Below are 26,450 nucleotides of genomic sequence, written 5' to 3'. Positions count from 1 at the left end.
ATCACAGAAAGTGTTTTATGAGCACTAACCGTTGCTCGTGAATCTCCTAGTAACCACTCCCTTGGAAGCATTAGCACGAAGCGAAAAGCGACTGCCGTTCGCAGTATCCTTAAGATGGCGGTCTCGTATCTCGAAGCCATAAACTTGATAGAGAAAGAGGCTGCTGAAATCTCTTCATCCTTTGCGCAAAATGGAGAGAGTCTTCCAATATCTCAAGCCGTTGGAAGGATATGCCGGCGAAGATATACTAGCTCGACAAAGACCCCTGCATTCGATACATCTACGGCACGTGGGTTCGCAATCAACTCTGGATACACTCAACTGTCATTGGACAAAAAGCCTGTCATCCTTCGTATCATAGACTCTGCAACAGATAGCCACGATCGGCATTCTCTCAGTCAAGATCCGAGTCCAACATGTGTCGAAATAGAGATGGGGTCCTGCTTTCCTGACCAGGACGACAGCATAGAGTATGATGCTTGTGTACAGACAGAAAGCATCACTTTTGCATCTGGCCCTAGGGCGAATGAAAGATACATACAAATAAGTAGACGGGTAGAGCGTTTCGAAAAGAGGAAGTTTGCGGGAAGCGACTTTCGGACCGGCGATATCATAATCCAAGAAGGAACAAAAGTCGAAACACACCATATGCTGGCTTGCTCGTTATTGGCATAAGAGAAGTCGAAGCCTATCGAAAGCCGAAGATTGGAATCCTGTTGCCTGAGCCGGAACATTCGTTGTATACTAACAACGGTAATTTGAATACAATGGAAACTCAGGATACAAGCACTCTGTACATCAGTGCTACTTTATCTCCACTGGCCGACATCGTCAAGATGAGACGAGTGGTAGATGTTGAGACTTTCAAACGCACACTGATTGAGAGGCAATGTGACATCGTTCTCATCATCAAACGACATTCCCATAGTGCTCACGAGTTTGTTGACAGTCTGATTGAGAAGACGGGAGGAGCTAAGCTTTTTCAAAGGGTAAAATGGTACCGGAAGATTCTACCTTATTTGCGAGTATGCCAAGTCTCTCTATGAGAGAGAAGCCTGCGCCGAAAGAAATTACCCCACCAGTCTCTCCCATGCCGGAATTCTCAAGCGCTGACGGCTCAAGAATTGCAGTATTTAGTCTTCCAATGGCTCCCGTAGCTCTGGCAATTTGCACCAGATTTCTTGTTATCCCTTACATCCGAGCAATTCACTCACAAAAGCAGCTTGCGAGTAAAAGTGTTGCAAAGCTGAAGTGCGTCGACGAGTTCATGCCGAACGTGACAATTCCAAAGAGGATCCAAAAATCTTCAAATCTGCATGTCTTTTGGCATGCGAAATTAGATCCAGAAAGACGGACAGTAAGAATATCGGCGGACCAAGATACGAGTAGAATTCGACCTTTGCTAGAGGCAAACTCGTGGGTCAGCATCCCCGCAGGAAAAGATCATGTTGAAGATGGGGACGAGGTAGATGTGTACGAAATAGATCAAAAGATATGAATCCCATTGCCTCATTTTGGATGTCCCAGCTGCAGATGTTACAATTTCGAGTAAAGATTTTAAAAGCTGAGAGCTGCCGGGCACGTCCAATATTCTCTTTAGATACTCTCACTGTGCGCGAGCCACTCAAGCCGTAATGGCGAGATCTTTCGGCCACCTAAATCCTCAAAGATTTCAACGAAGCTCGATGAGAATGCGACCTGTTGCACCATCCGTCTTAGCGCCGCAGGAGTCCAGATCCCAACGAAGGGTTCAACTGAGCCCTTTGGAGTGACAAAACATGTTACTGGTTGCTCGAAATCTAGTATTAGCTGTTGCAACGCTGGCGGAGGCAAAATTGGATAATCGCAGACTAAGACTAGCCAGTTGACTTGTGGGAATTCCCTTGCTGCCGCTAAGAGTCCATTGCTATTATAATTGTGGTCTGCCTCGAGGAAGATGGGATGAATTTTGGGGAAGGGTAGCGGTGGATGGTCTTGTTCGTGGTCTAGAGCTGACGACTTATTCTTGATGGAATCTGGCTGGCTCAGCCGCTCCTCGATAGCATCTACTTGAAGCTGATTTTGTACACATATGTAGATTGTATCGGCATTAGGTAGTACATCATGAAGCGTGCCGAGCGCAAGTTCGAATGCAGGCTGTCCATTTTGAAGGACCCGAAAGTCCCCTGTGATATCGTCGCTGGGTGATGCTACATTGATGAGCAGTAGTGGCTTCAAGTTTGGTCCGTTAGAGTCGTACTCCATGGTGGAAACTGTAGTGTTCGGGGCGTGATCTGTGACACAAAATTCGTTTGTTGTTTTTGAATATCAGTCGTCACAAGCTTTGGCTTTTGGGCTTGTTATAACCGTGTGCTCAGGCACGTGATAAATTTCCATGTGAGGATGGCATTTGCCAAAATTGTTAAATAAACATTTAGTTCCAATTTGCCACATAGAAGTATAGACGTGAGGTATTGATCTCTTGTCGATGTTGCAGCAATTAGTGGACAGTCAGTCTCATTACCTAAAATGAAGCAGCTTCAGGAAAAATGCAACACTTTATATCAATAAGAGGTTTTCTCTGATACAGAATTATGCATAATCTAGTGCTAAATCCAACGTTCTAAACCGAATTGACGTGATCTCTCATATCGAATCTTTAGACCGGCCTGTCTTGGCTACAACTAATAAAGTCTATCAAAACGCCAAACCCTTTGATGACAGTCGAAGGGTCATAGAATACATTTCTTGAAAACGTTTTCTCTCTTCCACACTTTACATAGGCATCCGCCTCATCTCATCCACCGTCCAATATTGCCGCATATTTTCTGCCCCAAGCGTTTTCACCTCATCGGCAAGATGCGCCCACAGAACATCACCCCACTCCATCTTCTTTGCCAACTCCTTCAACTCTAGTTCCCGCTCCCCACTCCTCACCTCATCGATATATTTCTCAAAGACATCCATGCCTTCATGAATTTTCTTATGCTGTTCTAATAAATGCGCCGTATTTCGAAACTGGGGCATCTTGCGCGCCAGGACAGGGAAAATGTGCTGCTCTTCGATCGCATGGTGGGTAGAGAGATGTGACGTAAACTGCGACGCCATAGAGAGAAACTGTTTGAGGGAGGTATTCGGGGGGCGACGACCGTTTTGACAGGCTGTGTGGAGCGTAGTCCAAGTTTGTCGAAAGTGGTTGTGCTATTATTGGGCCATCAGCAGATGTAGCAATGTACGCAAACGAGGAATAAGAACTTACGAAATACTCCATATGTTCCGCCATACTGTTGTACGCTCGAAACTCTGCGGCGCTTAATTTAGGTAATTTCTTCGTCTCCGAAGCATCATCTTTCTTCGGCTCTTCCTTCTTCGCCGTATCTATATTCTTTATTGCCTCTTCCCTCACCTCATTCTTCTGCAAAATTTCGCACTCGTCAGGCAAGTCTGCCATTATGCCCAAAGCTTTTGCGTGACTGAATGTACGAGTAGCAAACGGACTGAACGCAGGCGCACTGGCGCGTGAGAATGTAGACTTGACAACGTCTGTCAAGGACCTTCGCATCTAGATAAGCAGAAAATGAAAAGGAAGGAGAGAGAGAAAGACAAATAAAAGGATAGAAGAAAACAAGTACAGGAAATGCGACGCAGACATAGACTATAGAGCCCCTCTTAGTGGTTCTTAGTCGCTTGTTGTAGGTCTTTCTGGCTGACCAAAAGCTTTATCATAATTCTACTAGGTAAGATTCCGAAGCGGGAGCCGGGAGCAGCCGGGGGGAGGCATCAGAGTCTCCTATCACGTGGACAATTTCTCAGAATCTTACTCAGTCACAAACGTTCTAAGACGGCTACCCATTACCTATCTACCTCAAGTGGGCAGTCACAAATAGCTAGTTTAGATAGGCTTGGTAGAAAATATTGTTTACATGTTTCTTCTGTCAAGAGAGGGTTATATCATATTTGGCCCATGAATAATAAATTCACCACAGGGCATGTAGGAAACGATGAACATAAAGGCAGTAGCAACATCGAGAGGGTCAAATTACGAGTCACTTTGAGATTTTTTTTGGTTAAGATTGAGCACAACTTCATGTGCTCGAATTGATTATCCCCTGACTGCTAAGCAGACCATAGCACCAACGCAAACTCAACGTCTCAGACGTGCGGTTGATACAAATTATGTATGTAAGGATATATATAAGAAAACAAACTCCGGTCCCTCTCTAGATATGCGAAGATCGCTCGCTGGTATAAATTTTGATGCAAAACAGGCTGGGTCCATAGGTCCCCAAAAGAAAAGCAAATTCCATCATGTTGATCGTTATTCAAACTTCTTGTACCCAGAGCTAATTCAAGTCAGTCAATATCCCAGAACTGAGTAAGGAGTAATATATCTTACCTCCATCTTGCCCATATCCTGGCGCTCCTTCTTTGCATTGCTCTTCACCGACATAATAATCATATCCAGGTCATCTTGGTCACCGAGAGTGATCATGTCTCCGTCTGGCTGGTCGTCGTCACGGACCTTGATCTTAAATCTTTTGCGGAGACCAAACTTGTCTCGTATCCTATCAACTAAATCTGGGAATTCCACAGCGGCTCCGATCATAATATAACGGACATCTTCCGAATGCACCTTGACGCGAATTTTTCGAATATCGGGTCGCCTCGAGGCACCACGACCACTACCACCACCAACACTTGACGGAGCGCGTCGTGGGGGAGGGCGGCTAGAGACCATCTCAAAGTCGTTCTCGTCGAAAGATCCGTCATCATAGTCGCTGGCGTCTTCATCTTCTTCCTCGATGTATTTTGGCTGCTTTCGTGGCGGGTTCCTACTGTTACGCGAGCTCGAATACATGTCGTAAAGCTCCTCAGGGTACCCATCTTCATCTTCTTCAGACTGCCTTCGTTGTGGACGCTGGCGAGATGACATTTGTCTCGCAGGAGGACCCCGGGGTTCCGAAGCTGTTCGTGTCGTCCCAAGCCTTTCCTTTTGTTGTCCTTGAGGTGATCTTCCGTCGTCACGTATCTCATATCGCTCATTCGGTCGAGCTTTCTCAATGTTGAGTTTTGCAGGCATTGGCTTTGGTCCATTTCGCACAGAAGCACCGCGGCTCATTCCGCTGCTTGATGAAGTAGTACTTCCTTTCTCCGACTCTGGCGGTGGCGTAGGCGGGAACACATTGCGGCTCACGGGAGGCTCTGATTGCTGCCGCTTGCTCTGAAGTCCGGGCTTGACGAGATTCGAGGCTGCGTAAGAAATATTCTCGGTTGGTCGATCGTCCTTGACATCAGCTTTGCCAGCCTAAATAATCAGTAAATGCTGGAGTGTTCTTCTAGGTACACATACATTCTTGATTTCGGACCCAGCGAAACCTGTGAACGCGTTTGCTCTATCTGATGCAGCTACCAACCTTGCCTTACCCAAGTAATCTTTTGTCTTCAGGTTCTTCACCTTGGCCTGATTAGGTCTGTAGACAACTCCCACGGGGATCGAGAAGACGGTATAGCCCTTAAAATATTAGTCTAGAACGGGACAAATTGTTCAAGCTGCGTACCTCTGCCTCTTCTTTGATTGCCTCGTCGATAACATTGTGGTCTTCCACCACCTTCTCTTTCACAGCGAAAGAGAAATCCTGCATGCCAGCTTCCTTTTGTTGCAAGTATATATAACACAATCCGCGATTGAAGAGCACTTCGCAAGAGTAGAGTTTAAACATGAGGCCGAGCTGTGCGTAGTCAATCATGTTATTACCTCGAAGGTAGAGCAGCGTGTCGTTGAAATTCGCTAATGCCTCCTCGAAATCGCCCACCAAAAAATTCGATACACCTTGTTGGAAATATGCGACAGCGAGGTATTGGTCCAATCGTACTGCTCGCTGGTAGCATTCCACCTAGATATCATTTAGCTGGCGTTCGAGTATTTCAACACAGCATGGAACATACAGCCTTTTCATGTTCACCAAGGGTGGCATGGATTACACCACAATTGAAAAGAATTTTGGAGGTATCCGATATCCCATCAAACTCCTTCAGAGCCTCGTCGAACTCATTTCCATCATAATGGCCAAGCGCCTTTACCCAAGTTTCGATTTCCTGAATTGAGAATCAGCATGGAGTTCAACGCGACTCTTGGGCGCTTAAAACTCTTACCTGTTTAAGAGACATCGCGATTGTTCGACAGCGATTTTCCTACTGTACTAATTCCTGTTTAATCGCTGGTCGCTGTCGGAGCGACCAGCTGAAGTCTTTTGAAAGCCCGAAATAGTGTTGCAAGCTCCTCCTTAATTCTCTTCGCTGGCGGTGTGAGTTCCAGAATCCAGCCCAGATGTCCTCGTTTTGTTCAACCCAGCTTTGCGATCCCTTCTTCCCTACAATATTTACAAAGTTGAATGTTCGAAAGCGTCTAGTATAATGTCGAGCGGTCCGCAAGGTCTGTCGCTATTAGTTTAGTTGTGGTTTATCGATTAGTTCAGCGGTTGCTGCCGAGGTGGGCAATCGAGGGGTTTAAGGGGAGCGTTGGCGAGATGTCCCGGGGAAACGTCAAAGTTTGACGTTGAAGTGCGAGATGTTAAAGATTGAAGATGTGCAACGAGGGAGGATCTCAGATGTAAGGCAAGGTACCAGAAGGATTTCCGCCGCTCGCAGGTGTTGGGTTGGTACAGTCTCAAGTGTGAGTGTGGGAGGGGGAGGAAGAAAATGAGTGGGCGGGAAGCAGAGTTCGAGTCGAGGGGACGGATTCGGCTAGGAAGAGCAGCGCGTAACACGATATTGAATTGCCTACCTAGATGATGCTAATTTAGCGTGTTCCCAAGGCCGGGTGGCCTACTCCTCAAGAGTCGGAGGGCTAACAAATGGCCCTCCAGCCTCAGACAAGTCAGAATGTGAGGCACGCTTCCATGCGTTTGCGGGACCTGGTCCAAGCTGTCGCGGGTGGGTGCTTCATGCGGCCAGGGGACAGGAGCCAGTTGCATCAAAGACGTAGTCTTGGGGCACTCAGACAATACTGGCGGCTCGAGCAGAGAGGGGAGAGGAGAACTGAGGGTCATTCATCTGCCCATGCGGCGCCGAGCTTCTATCTTCGGATCACCTTACGAACTATTGTGTGATAGCGACGCCGAGTGGATGACTGGATTGTTCATGGCCGTCTTGGGCATTTGTTTTTCATGTTGGAACGCGAAGTCTTCATCGACAGGGCAAAGACACCGTGGATGAGATGAGGATGCAGCTGGTGTAGGCTAGACGTCGCTGCTCCCAGGTAATTGTTTTCCCGGGCTGGTCCGTGACGATCGATTGACCAAGTTTACAGTATCAAACTCTTTGGGTCTAATTGCAGTGATCCTAGGATGAAGCCAATAGGGCGGATGTGCCAAAAGAAGATCACGCAGGGCCAAGTCGCAGGTTTATCCGGCAAGTATCACATCGCAACAATTATCATTGTAGGATACTTGTAGGAGGTAGAATCAGGAACACTTGCCACCCATTGTCAGCAACATGGCCATATCATCAATACTACGTACCGCAGTATCTCATTTCGTGTGATGCAGGGAACACATTCTGGATTCTAAAGTTTCTTCTAGCCTTCTTCCCCAGAAAGTGTAAGCGGGTTACAACACCAGCCAAAGTTGGATATGGAACCCATGAAGGCCACATGCTCATTCTGCACCTAGATTTAGCCCTGTAGGATCTAGTCATCAATAGCACTATTGAAGGGCAAGAAATCCAGAGAGACAACCAGCCGCCCCAATTATTGGTTCATCCAAGGGAGTGATTGGAAGTTCTTACATTGCGCTTCTCTTGACAGGCGCCTAGCGCAAGCCTCTTTGATCCTCGGGTCGATAAAGTAATCAACCAACAACTACCCGCCCTTACATCACATATCTTCAGCCATCCTTTAAGAACATCTGTTGGCTAAGGGCCTTAATTACTGTACTCAAAGCATCGATTGCAATCATACAGTTTGTCTTACGTTGAACATGATCCTACTCTGATTGTGCTCGTGACGGGACAAGACTTTCATGATGGTTGGACAATATGTGTACCATATGATGACGGTAACTATTTGAGTCGAGCTCTGTACTTGTACAAGAAACCGTTGAAGGTGCAGTCTTGATAGTCTTCTTGAGCAATACGATCTTGGTTCGTGATAGTCGTGTACAATTCGATCATAGAAACTAGCGACATGGAGTCATGACCCGAATCGTAACGTAGTACGTACGCAGCCGAATTACAATATACACCTACAGTACGCATGCCCGGGGGATTAATTTTGAACCCAAATCGAGATCGTGATAATCCACTTAATAGCCTTATCGATAATCATAACCGGTACGCAAAACGCTTGGCGGGTGTCAGAAGAGGTTGACCAGCCTTGACGAAACTCGCTTGCGCTTCAACTTTGTTTGAGCGTTCAATGCAAAAGTGTGAATCCCATGTGTTTGGTTTTTGGACAGACGCTCAATAAACGCCAATCTTTACCCAAGACTCTCTGGAGGTGCATTCCCGTCGACAAGAAATATTTACATGCACCTTATTGGTACGTTCAGACTCCGTAAGGCTACAACGCCAGATCCGAACAGCACAAGCTTGCCGATTTCGTCTCATCTTGAAGATCTTCATAGCGAATACGGATATCAATCGGCAAGTGGATCGTAAATGATTCAGAACATGATGGCTGCTCCTTGAATTTTGGAAACCTGCTCTGATTGTCTTCAAGGGCTTTTTGAATCACAAACAAGCAATTTGAAGGCGACCACCAAGGAGGACTCGAGACGTCCACGTTCTGCAAATCACACGTGCATGAAAGCTTAACGGTTAAAATCTCCACTATCGGCTTGGGCTCGAAGTTCGGATTGCTCTGTATGCTCTTATTTGGGAACAGGCGGCCAAGCATCAGACGATAAGTCCAAGGCCATTTATCGTCTCATATATTATTACAGCATACCCTTCTTCACCTCATCCTTTCTCTCCTCCCACAACGTCTTTCCTGAACAGGAACAGACGGTCTTGTCGTTTTCCCAAACGCCAGCACTCCTAGCAATAACCCCAACAAGCGTATCATTGTCGTTTTTTTCAAATTTGGCTTCCCCTTCATGCTGTTTTGAGACAACCATTCCCCTTCCTATCATTTCCCATATCTTAATTGGCTTGTCGATAAAAACACTGCCTTCTCCATCCTTACCCACTTGTACAGAACCAAGGAAACCTCTGGGTTTGAGTGCTCCCTCCTTGGGGTCACTCCAGATACCCCTTGTTGATACTGCCCCATCAGATATATCACCTGTTTCTCTAATCGTCGCCCAATAACTTCCTGGTGATAGTCCACGTATCGTAAGGTCAATGAGAGTCAGGTTAGGAGACACCTGCACCATACGAGCCAGACCTTTCACTCTATCTGATACTGAAGTTGCATGTGTCTCGAGAATACATACTGCGGCATCTGCTAGCTGTTACCCATCTGGCACAGAATCATGTGGCGCCTATTGCTGGCATCATCACTTACTGTTTGAACCCCCAGAACCACGTAAAATCGCATCACGACCAGTCGCTTGAATCGCAGATACTATAGCAGAAGGTGCAGCTGCAAGTGCAACTTAGCAAGGTGCTTTTGGTTGGGTGGCATGAAACTTTTCAAGGAAAGGTCGTACGAACCAGTGCCCTCGATACTCACGAGTTGATCTTTAAGATTTGCTTCCACTCTCTGGATACCAGAAAGCTTCTTTAATGACCCTGAGATGTCTGCAATGCATGCCTCACAGGTCATAGGCACTGCGAAAAGTGTCTACAAAACTGTTAGGACATAACACGTGACGACATTGGCTGGAATAGCACATACATTGAAAGGCGTTGTAATAGCCATTGAAGTTTCTGTAAGTTAGACTCTTCAGTCAAAATTTGATAGAGACAAGGGGAATAGATTCGATCATAAGTTGCTTGCTTCTCTTTCAAAGACGAAGTTCTCTTCACAGCTGTAATTGAAAATGGGAGCATTTGAAATCATACCGAGCTTCGGAATGCGCTCCGGTCCCTCTTCGGCAATTGTTTTGAAGCTAAGAAATTGTATGCCAAGACCTACCACGACCTCACCTGAGAATTATCACGACTGTGAAGGCTATCAACCCACACGACGCGACGTAACATTCGGCGCCTGGGCTTGCCGTGATCATGTCGCAAACCAAGGGCATAGTATGAGGCTCTGTTTCCCATTCAATTGCGCAATGATGCTAAACAGGATGTAGACGAAACTAGCCTACTCGCGAACATGGCACCACATCTCAGCGAACACTCCTCATCATGGCATGAGTACCATCCGACCCATTCCAGCTCTCACAGACCCCAACATTACACCTCCACCCCTCGGCCGTCTAGCATCGCGGATTGCAGTTCTCCTGATGGGTAAAAACAAGCCAATTTTTGATCCTTCAACCGACTGCGGCGACTATGTGGTGGTTACCAATTGCTCTCATCTTCATACGACAGGAAAGAAGCGGTGGCAGAAGTTATATTACAGACACAATACCAGGCCTGGAAACTTGAAGTCAATCAGTATGGATTCGCTGATGGGAAAGCTGGGTGGAGCGGAGGTTTTGCGGAAAGCTGTCAGCGGCATGTTACCGAAGAATAGACTACGAGATGATCGATTAAACCGGCTGAAGGCTTTTGAGGGAGACGCTCACCCATACAAACCGAATATTGTGAGGTTTGCGGGACGGCCGATGGTTGCGAAATGGCCCTTAGAAGAGGCAGCGAAGCCGACAGCAAAAGATGCAAAAGCATAATCATTCGGAACTGCTCAGGTGCGACTGGTTATGTGTAAGATTCAATGTATTATACTAGTAGAATGGCAGCCTCCAGTAACCGAGGCGTTATATGGGATTTGTGTATACGGAGTCTTTTATGGAATTGACTGTTTCCCTCACTTTCAATACACCTAACTCCTCTGGCGTGATGCTGTCATTCAGCAGTCGCTAGATTATTTCAATACTGGTCCGGAATGACAATAAACTACAATGCAAAAGCTGTTAAATGAGGAAGGCACAAAGACACCAAGATCTTGAGTATAAACTGAACAGAGCAATTATTCATTGCCAGGGAGTCGAACGCCCAGGTCTTCCTAGAAAGATTTGAACCAGTATTTCATGACCATGCCGTCATATTTCTTTCTGGGTGCTTCAAAAGATAGCAAGAACTCTTTTCAAAGCCACAATGTCCCCCTGTACATGTGCCCTAGTCTTCTCAATTTTTGCTTCAAGATCCTCAAGCTCCTGGAGCTTTGCCATCAAAAGACTCTTGTCTGGGGAAGTTTGACTGTTAGGTGGACGTTCTGTGCTCACAGAGCTCAAACAACCTTCATCTCGTAGTTCGAGATCCTCATCATAGTCGTCATCAACTTCCCGATCACCTTGTTCGTTCGGGTACACAGCGTTGTTGTCTGCTTGCGAGCGATGAACCCGCCTAAGATGCTCAGAAAGATTGTCTTTCCTCACGAATCCATGTCTGTGTCGTTTGCAGGCGGCGTGTGGACAGATATGCTTTCGACTGTTCTGTTTGTGTACCGTTGACTGGTGGCGTTTCAGGTCACCTGCGTTCCCAAATCCTTTACTGTTACAGTTCTCGATAGTACACTTATGTCGACGGAGGTGTTTGTTCTCCATATGTCTTCTACAACACATTGAGCTGGGGTCTTCTGATGTGAAGCGAAATTCTTACTTGAGTGCTGATCTACATGTGAACTTTTGAGTTTCATTGCACCCTAGATGCTCGCATGCCTGTGGAGTGAAGTTCGTCGGTTCTTTGCTGGTCGCTTCCCAGGTTTCTAGCGGCTCGGAGACCCTAGTGAGGTGTTAGTCAAGATTCAATATTTCATCGGTCCATCCTGGCCATGTGGGACGGCCAAGTTCGGTCACCAGGCTTCGGGGAAAGGGCTGCATACCAACTGAGAAGAGGATCCTCAGCGGTGCCACCGAACATTGCTGCGAGACCAAGGGGCTCTTGTTCGAAGAAGCCTGATATCAGTCTCAGTATCAAAACACGGTCAGTCAATACTCTCGACTTACCATCAACAATGCTTGTTGTTTGGTTAAAGGCCATCTGTCGGATACTCCAGGGGTCTATGTCTTGCATGTCTACATCAGAATAGAGGTTTTAACAGCAACCGCCTGAAGAAGAGACTCTCACCTGATTGTGCTTGTGGAAGTAACCAGAGGGCACTCCTGTCACGCAAGTATCAGCTTGCGTTTCCCCAAAAACTACCAAAACCGAAGCCAAAGCCAGTCTCACGCTCCGACGTCTGGGGAAAGGTAGGCGGTAGGAAGAGTCTAGGAGTCCGGATGTACATACATATTTGGTGGGGTAGGTCCTACCGGCCCGGCTTTGGGCTTCCGTCCATTGGAGATCAATATGTAGTACGGTCCAGAGCGGCAATCCCGCCATGAGGCAATTAAGTAGGAGTTCTGGATTATAGTCCTGGTTCATATGGGGTCATCCGGTGTTCCACTTCCTGTGAATCCAGGAACCTTTCACTGCACGATGTGAGGAACACGAGTTTCCAGCAGTTGCTGGGCAATCTTTTGGCTGACATCTGAAAGGCTGCAGCCAGCGGAGACAACCGTGAAGAGAGGGATCTCGGGCGTCCTGATCGTCCTCGGAAGCCAATTTGCTGATTGTTCTCCATGATAATATTGGTGTTTGTTTCGGCACCTACCTATCATCACGGGGCAAGGCAGATTGGGTCGAAGGGCTGGGCACTCTGGTGTCCACATACTCGGCCTCATAGTCGGGTACATTCCCTTGCGGGAGTGGTCTCGGTTCTGATATACCAATTCTATCATGAGAGGCGAACCGTTAATGCCGTTCTCTCGGTGGAAATATTACAGCACTCACGACGCCGGTTCCAACAATTCATTTGCCATCCTTATTGCTTTTCGCAGGGGTAGCTTTGGACTTTCTGCGGTCTCTAAATGAATGATGTACAGGTAAAAAACAGCTAGCCTTTGATGCTAATTGCAGGTCGAGGATGGACGGGGGAGACATCAAGCGGAGAAGGTACGTCGTCTTTAAATAAGAACGATATCAACACAAGGCGGACGAGAAGGTGTGTTTCTCTACCTTGTTTAGCCCTGTTTACGCCTGGATGCCCGAAAAATTCTCTGAGATCGCCTCGTTGTGCCTTAAAGTGGTAACGAGCCAATCGATAGGTGCTTGGGCAGCCATAATTTTATGGTTCTCGGTCAGAGTGGTCTTCAGCCTCATTTCGTCCCTTACGAGGATGTCTTTAAAACGAGAACTTCGAGAAATGCCTCTATTAATTGGCTAAACCAAATTTGAAAGAAGATAAAGTACACTTTAAGGTGTATAAGCCTTAGGGATAAGTCCTTTAAGGTGTGTGACGCCTCAGTGAGCCGCCTTAGATAACTTGTACACAAATCGTGACAACATGAACAAGTTCCAAGTCCCTAATGCACTCTTGAAATCATGTTCTTGCACAAAAACATCAATGGTTTCAAGCCAGGTATTCTGACATCGAGTAATTGTTAATCGTTCTCGTAAAATAAAAGCAAGAGTGAGAAATATATAAATAAACGTGACCAAAACCCGAAGATGAATGGCTTAGAATAGACTCAGGTGACAGTGGACTTTGTGACAACTAGGGTTCGCATGGATGAGATCGGAGAACCCGTGATATAAGATAGGGTCGGCGATGATGATAGAGGAGTCTGCCAAAGCAAAGAATTGAGGTCACGAATAAAAGCTGAAACTTATTCATCGAATTCAAGCCCCAAAAAAGCCATATTCAAGAGATAAACCCAGTATATTTTTTTTTGGAGACTAAGATTATTACATATCTACGAATCTAACTTGCTAGAGTACACAAATTGAGCAGCCGGCTAGGCAGCGTCTCTCGCTTCGTACGCACGTTGAACGTTGACTTCGGATGTTGGTGTTGGGGAGGTCTCTGCGAAGTCCCATTTATGTGGCCTAACGTCGCCGTAAAGTTCTTCGTACAGTTTATTTGCGTACCAGTCATCAATTAAGTTTCTCTCCACCGCCTGTTCCAATATTTGTTTGCCGCGCATATCGTTGTGTGTTGCACACTGCTGGGCCATCGCGAGCGCCGTGCCTTTCCTCATCCACCAACCTTTGCGTCCACTGTCCTCAAATTTATCTTTTCCAACCTCAACCATCTCTTCCAGATAATTAAAAGCATCTTCATAGTCTTTCTCATTTAGGCATACCATAATAAGGCGATCGTACGTCAGGTGGTCTGGCTTGATACCGAGTGCCACCAATTCGGAAGCTAGAAACATGGCCGATTCTTTCAGCTTTGATCTTTCAGCTCCCTGCAAGAGTATGTTGAAGGTCTCGATATTGGGGCCGGTTTCACAAATGATGTGAAGTTGCTTGTAAACTTCTAAAGCCTGCTCAAATTGCTGTTGTGCAATATGTGCTTCTATAATGACGTTGATGCCTGCTACCTGGATAGTGTGGCCATCCTCGAAATGGCCTTTTAGAACTTCCCAGGCCTCAGGAGGTCTCGAAATGGAACCAGAAAGATACTCAAAGAGAGGACGAGTATTCCCAGAGTCTGGTCGAAAGCCGGCGGCGGCCATGATACCTAGCACGCGAAAGGCAGTATTAAGGTCACCCGCCTTGGCATAAGATGCTAGAAGAGATTCGTAGTGGAGGGGTGTAAGAGCGGTGCGACGTGAAGACAGGATGCCCGTCGCTGATGTTGCGAGTGCAGAATCTCCAAAACGTGCTGCAAGATTTATGACATTCGCACATATGCCATCGGAAGGATATAAGTGATTGTGGATGACCCGAAGCTTCCAGATATAATTCGTGCCCTCGTACTTCATGTGCGTTAGCAATTCATGTCTAGATAGGCTATAACACAATTTGAACTTACATGAAACGCGCCACTAAATTTGTCCAAGAGAAAGTACCACACTGCTTGAGATATTCTCTTTCTGTCATGTTGGAAACAATGAACAAGTATTTGAAGAGCTTGGTCAAGTTCTCCAACCTCACAAAGCTTGTATAATGTAATCTCATATAGCCACGGTTGGATAGTTATTTGGTCCATCTGCATCTGTTCCAGTTTATCTACCGCAATTTCAATCTGCCGATCCCGTAGCAAGCCTACAACCAGATTGTGCCAACCATCGGGCGAGAGGCCGAGCCATCGTTCCTTCATTTCTTGCAATATTTCGTTGCGAAGGAGATAGTCTGGGTGAATGGCCAAGACCTGTATTACTTGGTCAGTAAATGATATCCCTTCCTAGCGCGAGTTGAACTTGCCTGCAGAACAGAGTGGTATAGACTAGAATTTCCGTTGATACCCTCCTCCTTCATTTCATCGAGCAGAATTTTCACCGCTTCAACGCTACCATATTGCGCATCTGAATTAGCAATTATGAGAGATTCATAATGAATCAAACCTGGCTTCTCGCCTCTAACAAGAACCAAATACTCTACTAAACCTAGTATGTCGTGAAAAGCTCCTTCTCTCCCCCACCAAGCGCGCAGGCGATCATAAATTAAGTTGCTGGGCACCATTTCGAGGTTTGCAAGTTTGTCATGTATAGATCCCTTCCCTCTCCTGCCTGGGTTCGCCCATCGTGACGCATCTTGCCCAATGTCTACTAGCAGAGAGGTGGTGGAATCAGGTCTGGCTGATGTTCCTGAGTTCTGAGTTGACCCACGCTCTGGGCTGATTTGCCATCTTGTTCGATCGGAGCTGTGAAAACGTCGAGGTTGGGGATTGGGATCGAATCTATTGTTGCGACAGATGCGAACTATTGGCCTTGCAGCAGCGCGTATTGGAGACCTATGGCACGAAAGTGCTATAGCGTCTATCGATGGGCATAAACAACGCCATAATCCGTCAATTGGCACTTGGAATGGTGGCATTGGTCTTCTGGCGCATCTTGGAGACGCGATCCAGTAGACGTGCCATTTGAAGCTACAGTAAAATAATTCAGAATCACGTGCAATGTCTGGACTTGGACCCCGCAATTGGCTCTTTACTTCATACCTAAGCTCAAAACACCACATGAGACGTATCAAGAATGAAGCGGCATAGATTTTATCAGATGGGACATATTGCTTTGGCATGTAAACGTTCATTGTCTTTTGTGGCTCGAACCACGTCCACGGAATCGGGTCAGGCTTTCTCCAATACCCTCCGTTAATACACTCTAGGCCAAGCTCAACGCTGCTAAATCGACGTTTTTGAGTCCTCGGAGCCCGTGAGATTTGCTCTTTTTGAAGTTCCTTTCGGGACCGTATGTTTCATGCGATTAGGCGCTATAGGCCTTATTCACACCATTATCAACCCTCAAGAACCTCTTCCTCTGCCCCTTCCCCGGCCTCCACCTCTCCCACCTCGTCCTCTGTCTCCACCTCTACCACCATAGTCTCCTCTCTGCCCTCCTCGGCCTCCTCGGTATCCACTGTTCTGCTGTCCTTGCTGTTGCTCCTTGACTAAATCAATAATCTCGTCAGGTACCCTCAGATATTTGATCTGCCAAAATATCAGCCACAGAGTTAACATGGCGTGTGCGATTCGAGACCTACGTTGTTCCCTTTTACGTATACTTCCGGTAATCTGTAGAATTTGTCGCCGTCCTGCCACAGAATAAGTCTCAATTCAACAACCAAGCGCGAACGCCCCTCCCTAGCAATGCTGTGTCTGATGTTCATACCGGGCTTGTCTGGACAACTTCCTTTAACGTAAGATTCATCCATGTATCACAAGTGACCAAATGGCCATTGAGCGTCTCGCCATTTTTGAGCTCTACCAGCATTGGGTGGCCCTGCGCCGCTGTAAGGAGGCCGAGAGGAAGCTATTATGTAGTTAGCAGGCTGTTATTATTGAAAAATTGTGCGCTGATATTTCGCGATCCTAAGTTCAATCTGCGAGGTTCTGCTTACCATGATGGAACTGGAAGTTGGCAGGTGATGGTGTGGTCTTCATTAGATTTTGGAGTGCTCGCAGATCCCTGTTCTGAGCTCATGGTGCATAAATGGTCGGTCGCGGTGACCGTTGGATAATCTCACGTGACCCGACTCGGAATGGTGAGCATCACTTGGTCAGTCCCTAGCATGTAGTCCCAATGCTTACCATATATTAATTTTAAGCAATATTCCATGGACAAACCAGTGTACCCTCCGTGGAGTATTCTTATTCCCCACTTAGTTGATGTCTTCATCCATGAACCTATTGCGCTTTTCCGCCGTAACTTCGTCTCTACATATCCAGAAAAGAGGATCTTACAGTTCCTACCACCGGCAAATAATTTATAGAACATCCAGTTATTTAATCCTGTCCGGGTACTGCAGTTCGAGGACCGTAGAAGTTCGTAAACATGCAGGATGCACCAGAATCTATACATTTAGGTAAGGTACCTACATCCCTAGTAAATGCCAATCGTCTCGCTTAACGTATAAGCGACGAAAAGGGGGCTCCCCTGAGGTGATCCCTAAACAGTGAAGCAGGGTTTATTTTACGCCGCACTCAAGACTATAAAAGTAAAGAAACAACAGCAACCCATAGCTAGAACGAAACATGGCTATCTGGATGGGATATCTGATTTACCCAATATTATGAGAAGGAAGGAGATTAACTAGATCCAAACTCGCAGAGATCACATGTATTCTGGTAACTAGACTGGCTAATAGTAGAACGTAGATATCCGCTCACCACTGAATCACCAGGTTGATGTTCTTTTTACTATCTAGTTATGTTTTCTTCCAACTCGCAAATAAATCGTCAGGGATGATGTATGCGTGCTGGTAGCCCATTTCACAACGCGATAGTAAATGGTTTGAGACTAGCCGTTTCTCTATGTTCATGTTTCTACGATTGCTTGTAGAAATAATCGTCTTTGATGGAATTTATTGTCACTTTACGCTTTGTCGATTGTCATTAGCTCATCTATTCTTGATCGGACATATATCTTCACCGATGGAGCCGACTTGCGGCGCTGCTGCGGCTTCTCATTGGATCAATCCCGCGAAAGTCGTCACAGGCCCCGCCGGCCACGTCCCCCTTATTGAACCTCCCAGGCTATCATCCAATCTTTTGGCAGCTTTTCAAGCGGACATACGTACTCAGCCGCATCATCAGGTAAGATAGGTACATTTTTGAATTAAGTTCCACCGTCTTGCAACTCCTCTACGATAGTGAAACTATCATGGGTACTGTCGAGTATTCTCTACCTTTATTTTTGATCTGCTTGATATGATCTGTTGTTGTGACACTTCATGTTAACAACCTAATGTTGATCGTGTCTCATGCTACATTTGTTCCTCGCCCAACACTTATTTACTCCGATTGTCTGCAATTCATAATGCGCAACTTTATCAGAGCTGTGCTCTTATTGTCACCTGCACTGACTTTAGCATCGGTTCTCTCAGGAAAGAGCAATTTGAACGACCTCAAATATGGCGTATCAGTAGCTGGTAAGCAATTTCGATACCGAAAGAACTATTCACTTACAACTGAATTTGATAGACCACTCATCTGCTGTAATTAGCCTCAATATACCTACCAACTGGGGCCCATCCCATGACTGGTCCAGCGAAGCATTTGAACTTCATTTGGAGGTGTTCCCTTCGGCAGATGTTTGTGACCAGGGAAAGGTGACCATTGACGGTCAACGACTACTGCAGGTAGCAGAAGGGGGTGCGATGACTGGAAAAGGACAGCTTCAAGCCAAGACAGAAAGAGAGTTGGTAACGAGCTGGGAGTTTCATTGTGTTAAAGTCAACGGAGTCCCTGATTCGAGGCTGCTGAGATTCGTTGTCAACACCATAGACGGCAATGAAAAGAATATCGTTGGATTTACTACTCTTTTCAGACAAACGGGGAGTACCGAAATCCTCAGAATCGAGACTGATCTGTCCATTCCCGACACAGTCATAGCAAATCCAAACCCAAATGGATTACAACCCCTTGGAGAAGGGCCACCAATTCCCCAAACCGAGTGGAAGAACGATTTCAACGAACTTCATTGTTTGCGAACTCAGCTTCGCGAGTTAAAGCACCTTATCTGGAAGAAAGAGCAGCACTTGTCCCGCAATAGAGCTCCGCCTCCTGAAGTGAACATTCAGGGTTGCGACAGCTTGAAATGTGTGGCAGAAGCTGTGATTCACAAAGCGAGGACTGCTGCTCGCAGATTATCTACCAAGGCCAAGGGAGATGATATATGGTCAGCAAACGGTATGCATCATGGGGCACCGAAACATCGACGAAAGAGTCTTTGCCGTGAAACGCAGCCTCGGCGGGATCCAAACTCATGTCAGGGTCGCCGCGGTAGGCTTTCTCCCGGCTGCAACTCTATCTCGCATATACCGGAACGTCTTCAAGACGGCCGTTCGACAGACGAAGAGGATGACTCCTGGCCCCAATCAGACCGCCCTCATCCTTGTTCCAAGGCAAAGGGGCCTTGCAATGAGAATGATCACCACTCAGCTCACGATCTTGACGGCCATCATCACCCACTGCCACCTTCCGGAGAACTTTCCACTCAAAGGGATGACGAACACGATCTTTCCACCAACATAAAAACCCTCTTCCAAAAGACCGCCTAGCTTCGCAACCTTGGTCTCACCACAAGAGCTTTCAAAGCGGTCCTCCCCACAGACGACCATGGGTAATCACATTCATAAAATATTCCACCATTGTATCACTATTCGCCTTCCTTATTGTTGCAGTCCACCGAAGAATCTGTACCCCACAGCGAAGAGCAGACAGGCAAGCCCGTCGTAAAGAGCGTCATCGACGTCGTGCGTTCCGACGAGCTTCGAAAAGGCATGCTCTCACTCGTCTAATGGCGCGAATTTCCGGACGTGTAATCGAGGATGAGAGCCAAGAGGAGAAAGAACGTATTTTGCTCGATGAGGAGGATAACATGTCTACAACCATGACAGAAGATCTCATGCAATTTGCTATTGCCGCCGAAATGTTCACTCCTTCTACGAGTGCATATTCGACTCCGGCAGCACAATTTACGCCGCAACAGTCTAGTCGGAACAGCGAAATTGGCGATGAGAAGGATTGATTATACGAGGAGAAATGCTCCTCCCAAGGTGCTCATCGAGGCATTGATCTTTACGAACTTATGAGTCCCTATGTATAGGAGATTCCTAGATTTCGGCTGTACAATCCCCATTTCCTTTGTTATTTTTTTGGTTGACGTACTAGAATCTGAGCATTAGAGTCGCTTAGCGGCAGCTTGAGGAGTTAAACTTGTTAGATTTTGTCTGTATAATAGGATTTTATGCGCAAACCCCGATGAATTATTGAGAGTAAATCTAGTCAACATCTCCCAGCGGATGGTGCATTGCGCGCGGAAGAGAAGGAAACGACCGTGGGATACCAGAATATAACCTCGCTTTATACACATACATCCCTTTTCGACTCCTAAAGCCCGCCCCAATTTTCAATTGCATCGCCACAGCTGAAGCGAAACACAATTAAGTTCGTAGGACCCACCTTAACCATCGCACACTCGCGTGACATTGATCTTCAGGGGCGTGTTTCAAGACACCTACCCAATCGTCCGTCCACCAACCACCGTGTCTTTAAAAACCTCCCAAGCATCCCCTACAGCATTTCCCATCACAAATATCACAAAACCCAACATTCTTACTTATGCAACTTCATCCCAGCAAGTCCGAGGCGCAAGTCGATGCTATGGTGAGCCTGTTCACGGTGTTTGTGGGGAAGAGTGGGTATTGATGGCGGGGACTTTTTAGGCGAAACCAGTATCTCCTGAGGAGGTTGCGATTTTGAAAGAGGCTTTTGATGCTTATGTAGGTGTGGGATTATGTGTTGAGATGGATGTTTTGCTGATAGGATTTTAGGATGATGATAAAACTGGTTAGTATACCTGGTTTCTTTTGTAGTTCTGTACAGGGATGGAAACTAGAAGATTCAGGGGGTTACGATGACCTCTGTATCTATCAATCATGATTCCAGATCGGTAATTAGTCAAATCAAGGTACTAAGTACCCGAATAGGAACAATCAGTGTCGAAGAGTTCGCCAAAGTAATGAAGTCAACTGGACAGAACCCCACAGAAGCAGAAGTTCAGCAAATCATCGACGAGGTAGATCTGGACGGAGACGGAACCATTAGCTTCGATGGTAATTATCCCGTTTTTATCACTTATGGCAAACGATTTTTGGTTATATTTGGGCTCATAAATCTATACTTACACTATCCCAGAATTCATCTCCATGATGACTGGCGGCCGCTCGCGCCATCCAGCGCCTACAGCAGCGGCAGAGGAAGATGACTCTGACGCAGATCTAGCTAAGGCGTGGAAAGAGTACGATCCAAGTCTAAAATCATCAATCACTGGGTCACAGTTGCGGCAGCTGCTGGGTTCCTTGGGGGAGAATGTGAGTGATAAGGAGGTCGACGATTTGATGGGTAATATTGATGGTGATGATAAGATCAGTTGTAAGTCTCACCTTTTTCTCTATGAACATTTGGGCGATTTCAGGGTTGTCTGCATCAATAGCTAGGATATGTCAATGATAGCTGCTGATGCATATTTAGATGTTGAATTCGTGAAGTTTTTGAAAGGCAGGAGGGTTGATGAAAATGACATTCTTGATGGATACGCTTAGAAAATTATATAACTATAGAAACTCCCATTCATTATATATCTCAGTTTATTTGCAAATCACTTCCGATTAAATTTTCAACAAGAAAATGATTAGCTTTATGCCTAAAGATAGTGGGTGTAAAACTTAGACAGCATAGTTATTCGCTACGATGATTGCTTATATCCCAATACCAATACATATGACGGAACTAAATGAAGAGCTCAGCGGTGTTTCAACACAATCCCAATTCCTTTGCGCCTCTAAATCCCCCCAGATAAATAGTACAACTATCCCCATAGCGCATCTTTGCCGCGCGATTTTCCAGAAACAACTGGAGGGGACAGTAAAATTGAGGACCATGCCTCAACTCCATCTACATATAATTTAAACTTGAAAATGCTTTGATCACTTGCGGCATTTTCAATAGTGACCGCTCCAAGTTTTGAGTTTCCGTTAGGAATGTATCTAAAATAAATTAGCGATCGATGAATGAGTAGGCGCTAGAGGAGGACCTACTTGACCATCACGTCTTCTTCATCTGTCTGACGATAGGTAGGAGTAGGCAAATAAAACTGGCTGAGTGGACTTGTCGAGAACTCATTGACGGTAGCACTAATAGGCCACCTACCTCCAGCTGGCGGTGGAAATGCTGTTGCGGCGAACTCATGTCGATCTCCTGATAAGACAACGACCCCGACACCACCTCGGAGACCAACATCCCACATGGCTTCCAAAATGATTCGTCGTTCGTGAAGGTATCCTGCCCAAGTATCTACACTATTTACACGCCAATTCTTGGTGAACGGTATGCTAGAGACAACAATCTTCCATTTGACACCCTTTGGTTCGGGCTTCGCTAAGAAGGCCAGAAGGTCAGCTAATTGATCTGCTCCCATCATGGACTTGTCAGGACTATCGACTGGTAGCTCATTGGAGGGGTCTCGATACGTCCGCGTATCCATCATGAAGAAGGTTGCGGGCCCCTGGGTGAATTCAAAGTAAGTCGCATCTTCTCGGAGGGTGTTAAATCTGCCAGCCTGATGAGCCTTTGGTGGATTGACAGACGTCTGATAGTTATGCCAAGGGTCTGTAGCTGCGGTGTATACTCCAGTGATGTTTCCATCCCAGTCATTGGCAATTTCATGGTCATCAATGACATGGATCCAGCTAAGGTTCTGGCCAACAAGCGGCCAGTCTGGCGAAGAATAGACTTGGCGATACTCTCTTCTGTAATCCTCAGTTGTAACACCAAAACGTTTTGGAACATCAATGTAGATGAAGTCGCCGAGGAAGAGCATGAACTGGGGTCCACCAGGTATTGAGTCGATAACTTCGCGCATATATCTGAATCCAGGGATAGCCAATGGATGATGCAGGGGGTTGTAGGGAAATCGCGGCTTGATGCAGCTGGACGTTAGGAACGTGAAAGATCCATATTTTCCAGTGTTACCTGGCTTGGGGGGGACCGTGAAAAAACCTGTATGGTTGTTTGAAGTAATCCATTGATAGGTACGATCCGCGTGGCTTGGAATAGGAAAGGTGACGGGTGCAGTGAAGTCGGTATCGTTACTTAAAGCTAGAATTTTTCCAGCAGATTGCCAGGCAGGAGTTTCGTATGACGCAGGCGTATCTGCTAGTCTGTAAGAGACGAAAATAGGAAGTTTCGACGTGTCTGGCTCCCTAACCAGCAAGTTCGCTTCGGTAGGGGAAACATATCCCATCCGCGCAAACGAGAGATCATGGCTGGGATAGAATGTCTTTCCTCGGTATATTAAATCTGTTGCAGCCAACACCAACAAACTATTCAACAAGAACGTTGCTAGCGACAGCAATGTGGAAGTAGGACTTGGCAGACCGGTCAGGAGCGTCCTCCATGGTCGCGCCGATTTCTCTTCGAGAACTATCGTCTCTTCAATTTCGACCTCCTCTTCAGTATGTGCGGGTTTTTGACTCTCTGGGAGGTTCTGAGAATGCGCCGCTGTGGAAGCGAACTCTGGAGGTTGATCTTCATATTCCGTCTCCGTAACCGTGATGTCTACTTCGTCTTCTAGAACAGTATAAGGTGATTGAGTGAAGAAACTCGATATGAAGGATGGGACGTATAATGCGAATGCAGAATAGATGATGGGTATCAGGTGCTATGTGAGAGGTAAGCTCTTGACCTCTTAAGCTGTGGTCGCAGATAACGCGATTACTTACACCACTGGGGATAATTCTCAAGAAAGCAAACGCCGCAAGCCGTAGAGCAATGCTGCTCGCAATTGTCGTCTTATCCTGTAAGGTCGACATAGTGACAGCCGGGAACTTAGAAGTTCAATATCATGTAGACGCGCTGTATGTTTGTGGAGAGTGGAAAGGAAAGAAGTGATGCGCGCGAGAATGAGCTCCAGTTCTTCCAAGGTTGTTAAGGGAAATCCGCGTTTCGTCATTGGGCTTGCTTGTCAGACCAGCCAATGGCCTGTGCTCACCAGTCTAAAACCCGGGGATGACGGAGCACGGGCGTTTCCACCCTTCAGAATGAGGCTACGGCAGGCTGTCTCCACTATCACAAGCTAGCCTAGCCACATGGAACCAAATCACTTGCTGGGGAATGGCTGATGACAATATCCCGGTATAACATTGATAAGTGATAGCTAAATTGCGTAACGGTCCTTCTGACAATTGTTTCATATCAAAATGGCTGCACTGAAAGCGTGAAATCTTCCTTCATCTTACCAATTATACCCAAGTCAGCCTCTTCTCCAACCACTGCGGGACCTCTTGCGTAAATCTGTAATTGAATTAATGATTTGAGATATAGATGCGATGGGACTAAAATCTTACCTCCCCTTGTGATGCAATTTCTGTAGTTGTGTACTGGCCTTTGTCTTTAAAGAAGAGCTCAACGCAGGTAGTTGGAGCCCCTAGATGAGATCGCTTTTCCATTTGGTCAACTCTATAATCGAAGACGCTTGTTTGTGTGACGGCTCCGGCTACCAGAGGTGAAGCTAAAGCGTAGATTATTCTTGCCCCTGTATATATTCGTAGATCGGAAAGGTTTTGCGCACTGAGATGCGTGGATTGCTCCTCAATTTGCTCAGAGATATAAATGGTGCGCAGTTTGCTGATGCCGCTCCCCAATTTGGGACGTAAGGAATCGAACGGCCGAGAGAAAATGGTTGAGTTTGGCATAGAGCCATCCTCAATGAGCGCTCGCGTCTGGAACCAATGAACAATCTTGTAAATGGGAGAGGCCATTCTGGCCTTGGCCTCTGATAGCACTTTCGAGAGCACCTCCGGAGAGGTCACAATGACAGTAGGAGCGACGCCCTTCGTAGCCAGCACTAGATCAGGGCTCTTTCCGGCCACAGAGTTAAGAGCGACTGAAGAATTTGAATAGAGCGCTGCAAGTGTCAATACCAAGGCATATATGTTGGTCAATGAGTCAACTGGTAAGAACAAATCCGCTGGAGTGAACCGTTGGGAAGTCGGAACTGAAGAAAGCTGGCCTGCGGTCCCAGCAATTATGTTCGCCTGCGAATATTCCACCAGCTTGCTGGACGGCGAAAATGCCAAGACCTTTGTAAGAGGAACATTTCTGTTGATTACCGGTAGATCCGTTCCAGCTGATGGCGCTGCGTCCTGAACGATTTCCTGCCATGTAGAAACATTGACAGGGCCGCCAGTTCCTTTGGGCACCTCATTCCAATCCATGTGCTTGCTACCCTCGTCTACTACCCATATCAGTTGTTTCAGAGCCGGATAACTCTTGGTCATAACGCCGAAAGGAAAGGAGCCAACAGCCGCAACGACAGTATCGGCTTTGGACTCATGGAGTAGCGAGATAATCTTTTTGATAGGCAGGTCGTATGGAACAAGTATAGCAGTAAGATCGTAAAAGGCGCAAGCGAACAATGTTGCCAAAAGCTCCACCGAATTAGGAAGATATACAGCAACGTTCTTTCCGCCATTTTGCTTTATGCTTTGACCGATGAGATTAATTTGCCGGTTGATATCGGCTAGTATACGTGAGTTTGTGACAATACACGGGCAAGGAATTCACGCTACCTAGTTCATGCTCGATGACTTTTTCAGATCCGAGAATTGTAAAGATCTTTCCCTTCTCGCCCGTCTCTTTACCGTCCTTGTCTAACTTCCCAGTCACAACCCTGCGCCAGACGTCTCGCAAATCACCATCTCTTCCTCTACTCCATTTCGAATCGCCAGGGTCTTTGACATTAAGTCCAGAGTTGAGAGGCATGCCATGGGGTGCTGACTGCGACCGGAAAACAGCGGACTCTCCCTCTTGCCTAACTGGCGATGCCTGTGCCTGTCGTGCTAGAAGCATAGGATGAGCATCCGGGTCGCGGCTGCTTAGCACATTGTAAATGAAGAAACAAATGATAGACCCAAGAATCAGGGTGGTTAGAATATCCCATTCTCCAAGTATCCCAGTGACTACCTCATCGAGCTTCAACATCAAATTGTCGAACATTGCGAATTGCTTTGGTTGTTGAAGTGTTCACATTTGCATGTTGGTCTCACTCCTGCGAGAGAACGTCGGGAGGACTTCGGGTTTGGTGGGACAAATTGAAGTACCAATAGTGTAGCGACAGGGGTTGTTGGACTATCTGCCGCATTTTCCAGGTACCATTCGCGAATGAAAACATTACAACTCCCCCAGAGACAGTTCACGGTCAACATCATGCTAACATAGGTCCCGCCCACGAGCTACGCTCACTACTAACATATAGGTATTCCTTCTCATCATCTGAGGGTTTGGAGGAGACTGAGATTGCTGGAAACAAGGTATGGCATTATTCCTTTTCTGCTGTTTGTTGACATTCAACATCACACTCACACCTTGCCTA

At 46.6% G+C, this 26,450-nt stretch overlaps 14 protein-coding genes across 14 annotated transcripts; 5 read left to right on the top strand and 9 right to left on the bottom strand.

Annotated features, from left to right (window-relative positions):
* Positions 1-114: 114 nt before the first annotated feature.
* GLAREA_06898 (MoeA N-terminal region -like protein) lies at positions 115-675 on the top strand (the record flags this gene model as incomplete). Its single annotated transcript, XM_008080846.1, has 1 exon — positions 115-675. The coding sequence occupies one exon, from the start codon at positions 115-117 to the stop codon at positions 673-675; it is 561 nt and encodes a 186-aa protein (XP_008079037.1).
* A 921-nt stretch (positions 676-1,596) lies between these two features.
* GLAREA_06897 (molybdenum cofactor biosynthesis protein C) lies at positions 1,597-2,244 on the bottom strand (the record flags this gene model as incomplete). Its single annotated transcript, XM_008080845.1, has 1 exon — positions 1,597-2,244. The coding sequence occupies one exon, from the start codon at positions 2,242-2,244 to the stop codon at positions 1,597-1,599; it is 648 nt and encodes a 215-aa protein (XP_008079036.1).
* Positions 2,245-2,754: 510 nt separating this feature from the next.
* GLAREA_06896 (uncharacterized protein) lies at positions 2,755-3,541 on the bottom strand (the record flags this gene model as incomplete). Its single annotated transcript, XM_008080844.1, has 2 exons — positions 2,755-3,180; positions 3,239-3,541. 2 exons carry the CDS (start codon positions 3,539-3,541, stop codon positions 2,755-2,757), a joined length of 729 nt encoding a protein of 242 aa, XP_008079035.1.
* A 760-nt stretch (positions 3,542-4,301) lies between these two features.
* On the bottom strand, positions 4,302-6,147 carry GLAREA_06895 (CAD & PB1; the record flags this gene model as incomplete). The annotated part of the gene is made up of 6 exons (XM_008080843.1): positions 4,302-4,322; positions 4,376-5,284; positions 5,330-5,491; positions 5,538-5,873; positions 5,926-6,075; positions 6,133-6,147. 6 exons carry the CDS (start codon positions 6,145-6,147, stop codon positions 4,302-4,304), a joined length of 1,593 nt encoding a protein of 530 aa, XP_008079034.1.
* A 2,639-nt stretch (positions 6,148-8,786) lies between these two features.
* On the bottom strand, positions 8,787-9,838 carry GLAREA_06894 (Cu,Zn superoxide dismutase-like protein; the record flags this gene model as incomplete). Its single annotated transcript, XM_008080842.1, has 5 exons — positions 8,787-8,845; positions 8,924-9,418; positions 9,482-9,559; positions 9,631-9,760; positions 9,815-9,838. 5 exons carry the CDS (start codon positions 9,836-9,838, stop codon positions 8,787-8,789), a joined length of 786 nt encoding a protein of 261 aa, XP_008079033.1.
* A 305-nt stretch (positions 9,839-10,143) lies between these two features.
* Positions 10,144-10,757, top strand: GLAREA_06893 (Ribosomal protein L13; the record flags this gene model as incomplete). The annotated part of the gene is made up of 2 exons (XM_008080841.1): positions 10,144-10,164; positions 10,218-10,757. The coding sequence occupies 2 exons, from the start codon at positions 10,144-10,146 to the stop codon at positions 10,755-10,757; spliced, it is 561 nt and encodes a 186-aa protein (XP_008079032.1).
* A 393-nt stretch (positions 10,758-11,150) lies between these two features.
* Positions 11,151-12,890, bottom strand: GLAREA_06892 (C2H2 and C2HC zinc finger; the record flags this gene model as incomplete). Its single annotated transcript, XM_008080840.1, has 8 exons — positions 11,151-11,640; positions 11,689-11,811; positions 11,912-11,984; positions 12,036-12,089; positions 12,157-12,191; positions 12,319-12,444; positions 12,683-12,802; positions 12,862-12,890. The coding sequence occupies 8 exons, from the start codon at positions 12,888-12,890 to the stop codon at positions 11,151-11,153; spliced, it is 1,050 nt and encodes a 349-aa protein (XP_008079031.1).
* A 975-nt stretch (positions 12,891-13,865) lies between these two features.
* GLAREA_06891 (uncharacterized protein) lies at positions 13,866-15,891 on the bottom strand (the record flags this gene model as incomplete). Its single annotated transcript, XM_008080839.1, has 4 exons — positions 13,866-14,831; positions 14,888-15,226; positions 15,355-15,380; positions 15,420-15,891. 4 exons carry the CDS (start codon positions 15,889-15,891, stop codon positions 13,866-13,868), a joined length of 1,803 nt encoding a protein of 600 aa, XP_008079030.1.
* A 427-nt stretch (positions 15,892-16,318) lies between these two features.
* Positions 16,319-16,917, bottom strand: GLAREA_06890 (Sm-like ribonucleoprotein; the record flags this gene model as incomplete). The annotated part of the gene is made up of 4 exons (XM_008080838.1): positions 16,319-16,504; positions 16,558-16,608; positions 16,686-16,826; positions 16,915-16,917. The coding sequence occupies 4 exons, from the start codon at positions 16,915-16,917 to the stop codon at positions 16,319-16,321; spliced, it is 381 nt and encodes a 126-aa protein (XP_008079029.1).
* A 1,415-nt stretch (positions 16,918-18,332) lies between these two features.
* GLAREA_06889 (uncharacterized protein) lies at positions 18,333-19,575 on the top strand (the record flags this gene model as incomplete). The annotated part of the gene is made up of 2 exons (XM_008080837.1): positions 18,333-18,444; positions 18,497-19,575. 2 exons carry the CDS (start codon positions 18,333-18,335, stop codon positions 19,573-19,575), a joined length of 1,191 nt encoding a protein of 396 aa, XP_008079028.1.
* Positions 19,576-19,895: 320 nt separating this feature from the next.
* On the top strand, positions 19,896-20,045 carry GLAREA_06888 (uncharacterized protein; the record flags this gene model as incomplete). Its single annotated transcript, XM_008080836.1, has 1 exon — positions 19,896-20,045. The coding sequence occupies one exon, from the start codon at positions 19,896-19,898 to the stop codon at positions 20,043-20,045; it is 150 nt and encodes a 49-aa protein (XP_008079027.1).
* Positions 20,046-20,638: 593 nt separating this feature from the next.
* On the top strand, positions 20,639-21,621 carry GLAREA_06887 (EF-hand; the record flags this gene model as incomplete). The annotated part of the gene is made up of 6 exons (XM_008080835.1): positions 20,639-20,683; positions 20,743-20,799; positions 20,851-20,866; positions 21,007-21,132; positions 21,215-21,451; positions 21,551-21,621. The coding sequence occupies 6 exons, from the start codon at positions 20,639-20,641 to the stop codon at positions 21,619-21,621; spliced, it is 552 nt and encodes a 183-aa protein (XP_008079026.1).
* A 266-nt stretch (positions 21,622-21,887) lies between these two features.
* GLAREA_06886 (Metallo-dependent phosphatase) lies at positions 21,888-23,889 on the bottom strand (the record flags this gene model as incomplete). The annotated part of the gene is made up of 3 exons (XM_008080834.1): positions 21,888-22,065; positions 22,117-23,738; positions 23,800-23,889. The coding sequence occupies 3 exons, from the start codon at positions 23,887-23,889 to the stop codon at positions 21,888-21,890; spliced, it is 1,890 nt and encodes a 629-aa protein (XP_008079025.1).
* A 382-nt stretch (positions 23,890-24,271) lies between these two features.
* Positions 24,272-26,074, bottom strand: GLAREA_06885 (Acetyl-CoA synthetase-like protein; the record flags this gene model as incomplete). Its single annotated transcript, XM_008080833.1, has 3 exons — positions 24,272-24,370; positions 24,424-25,598; positions 25,648-26,074. The coding sequence occupies 3 exons, from the start codon at positions 26,072-26,074 to the stop codon at positions 24,272-24,274; spliced, it is 1,701 nt and encodes a 566-aa protein (XP_008079024.1).
* Positions 26,075-26,450: the final 376 nt, after the last annotated feature.

Source organism: Glarea lozoyensis, assembly GCF_000409485.1.
Source record: "Glarea lozoyensis ATCC 20868 chromosome Unknown GLAREA14, whole genome shotgun sequence".
In the NCBI taxonomy this organism is placed as follows: domain Eukaryota; kingdom Fungi; phylum Ascomycota; class Leotiomycetes; order Helotiales; family Helotiaceae; genus Glarea; species Glarea lozoyensis.
This window is presented reverse-complemented; position numbering and strand designations above follow the sequence as displayed.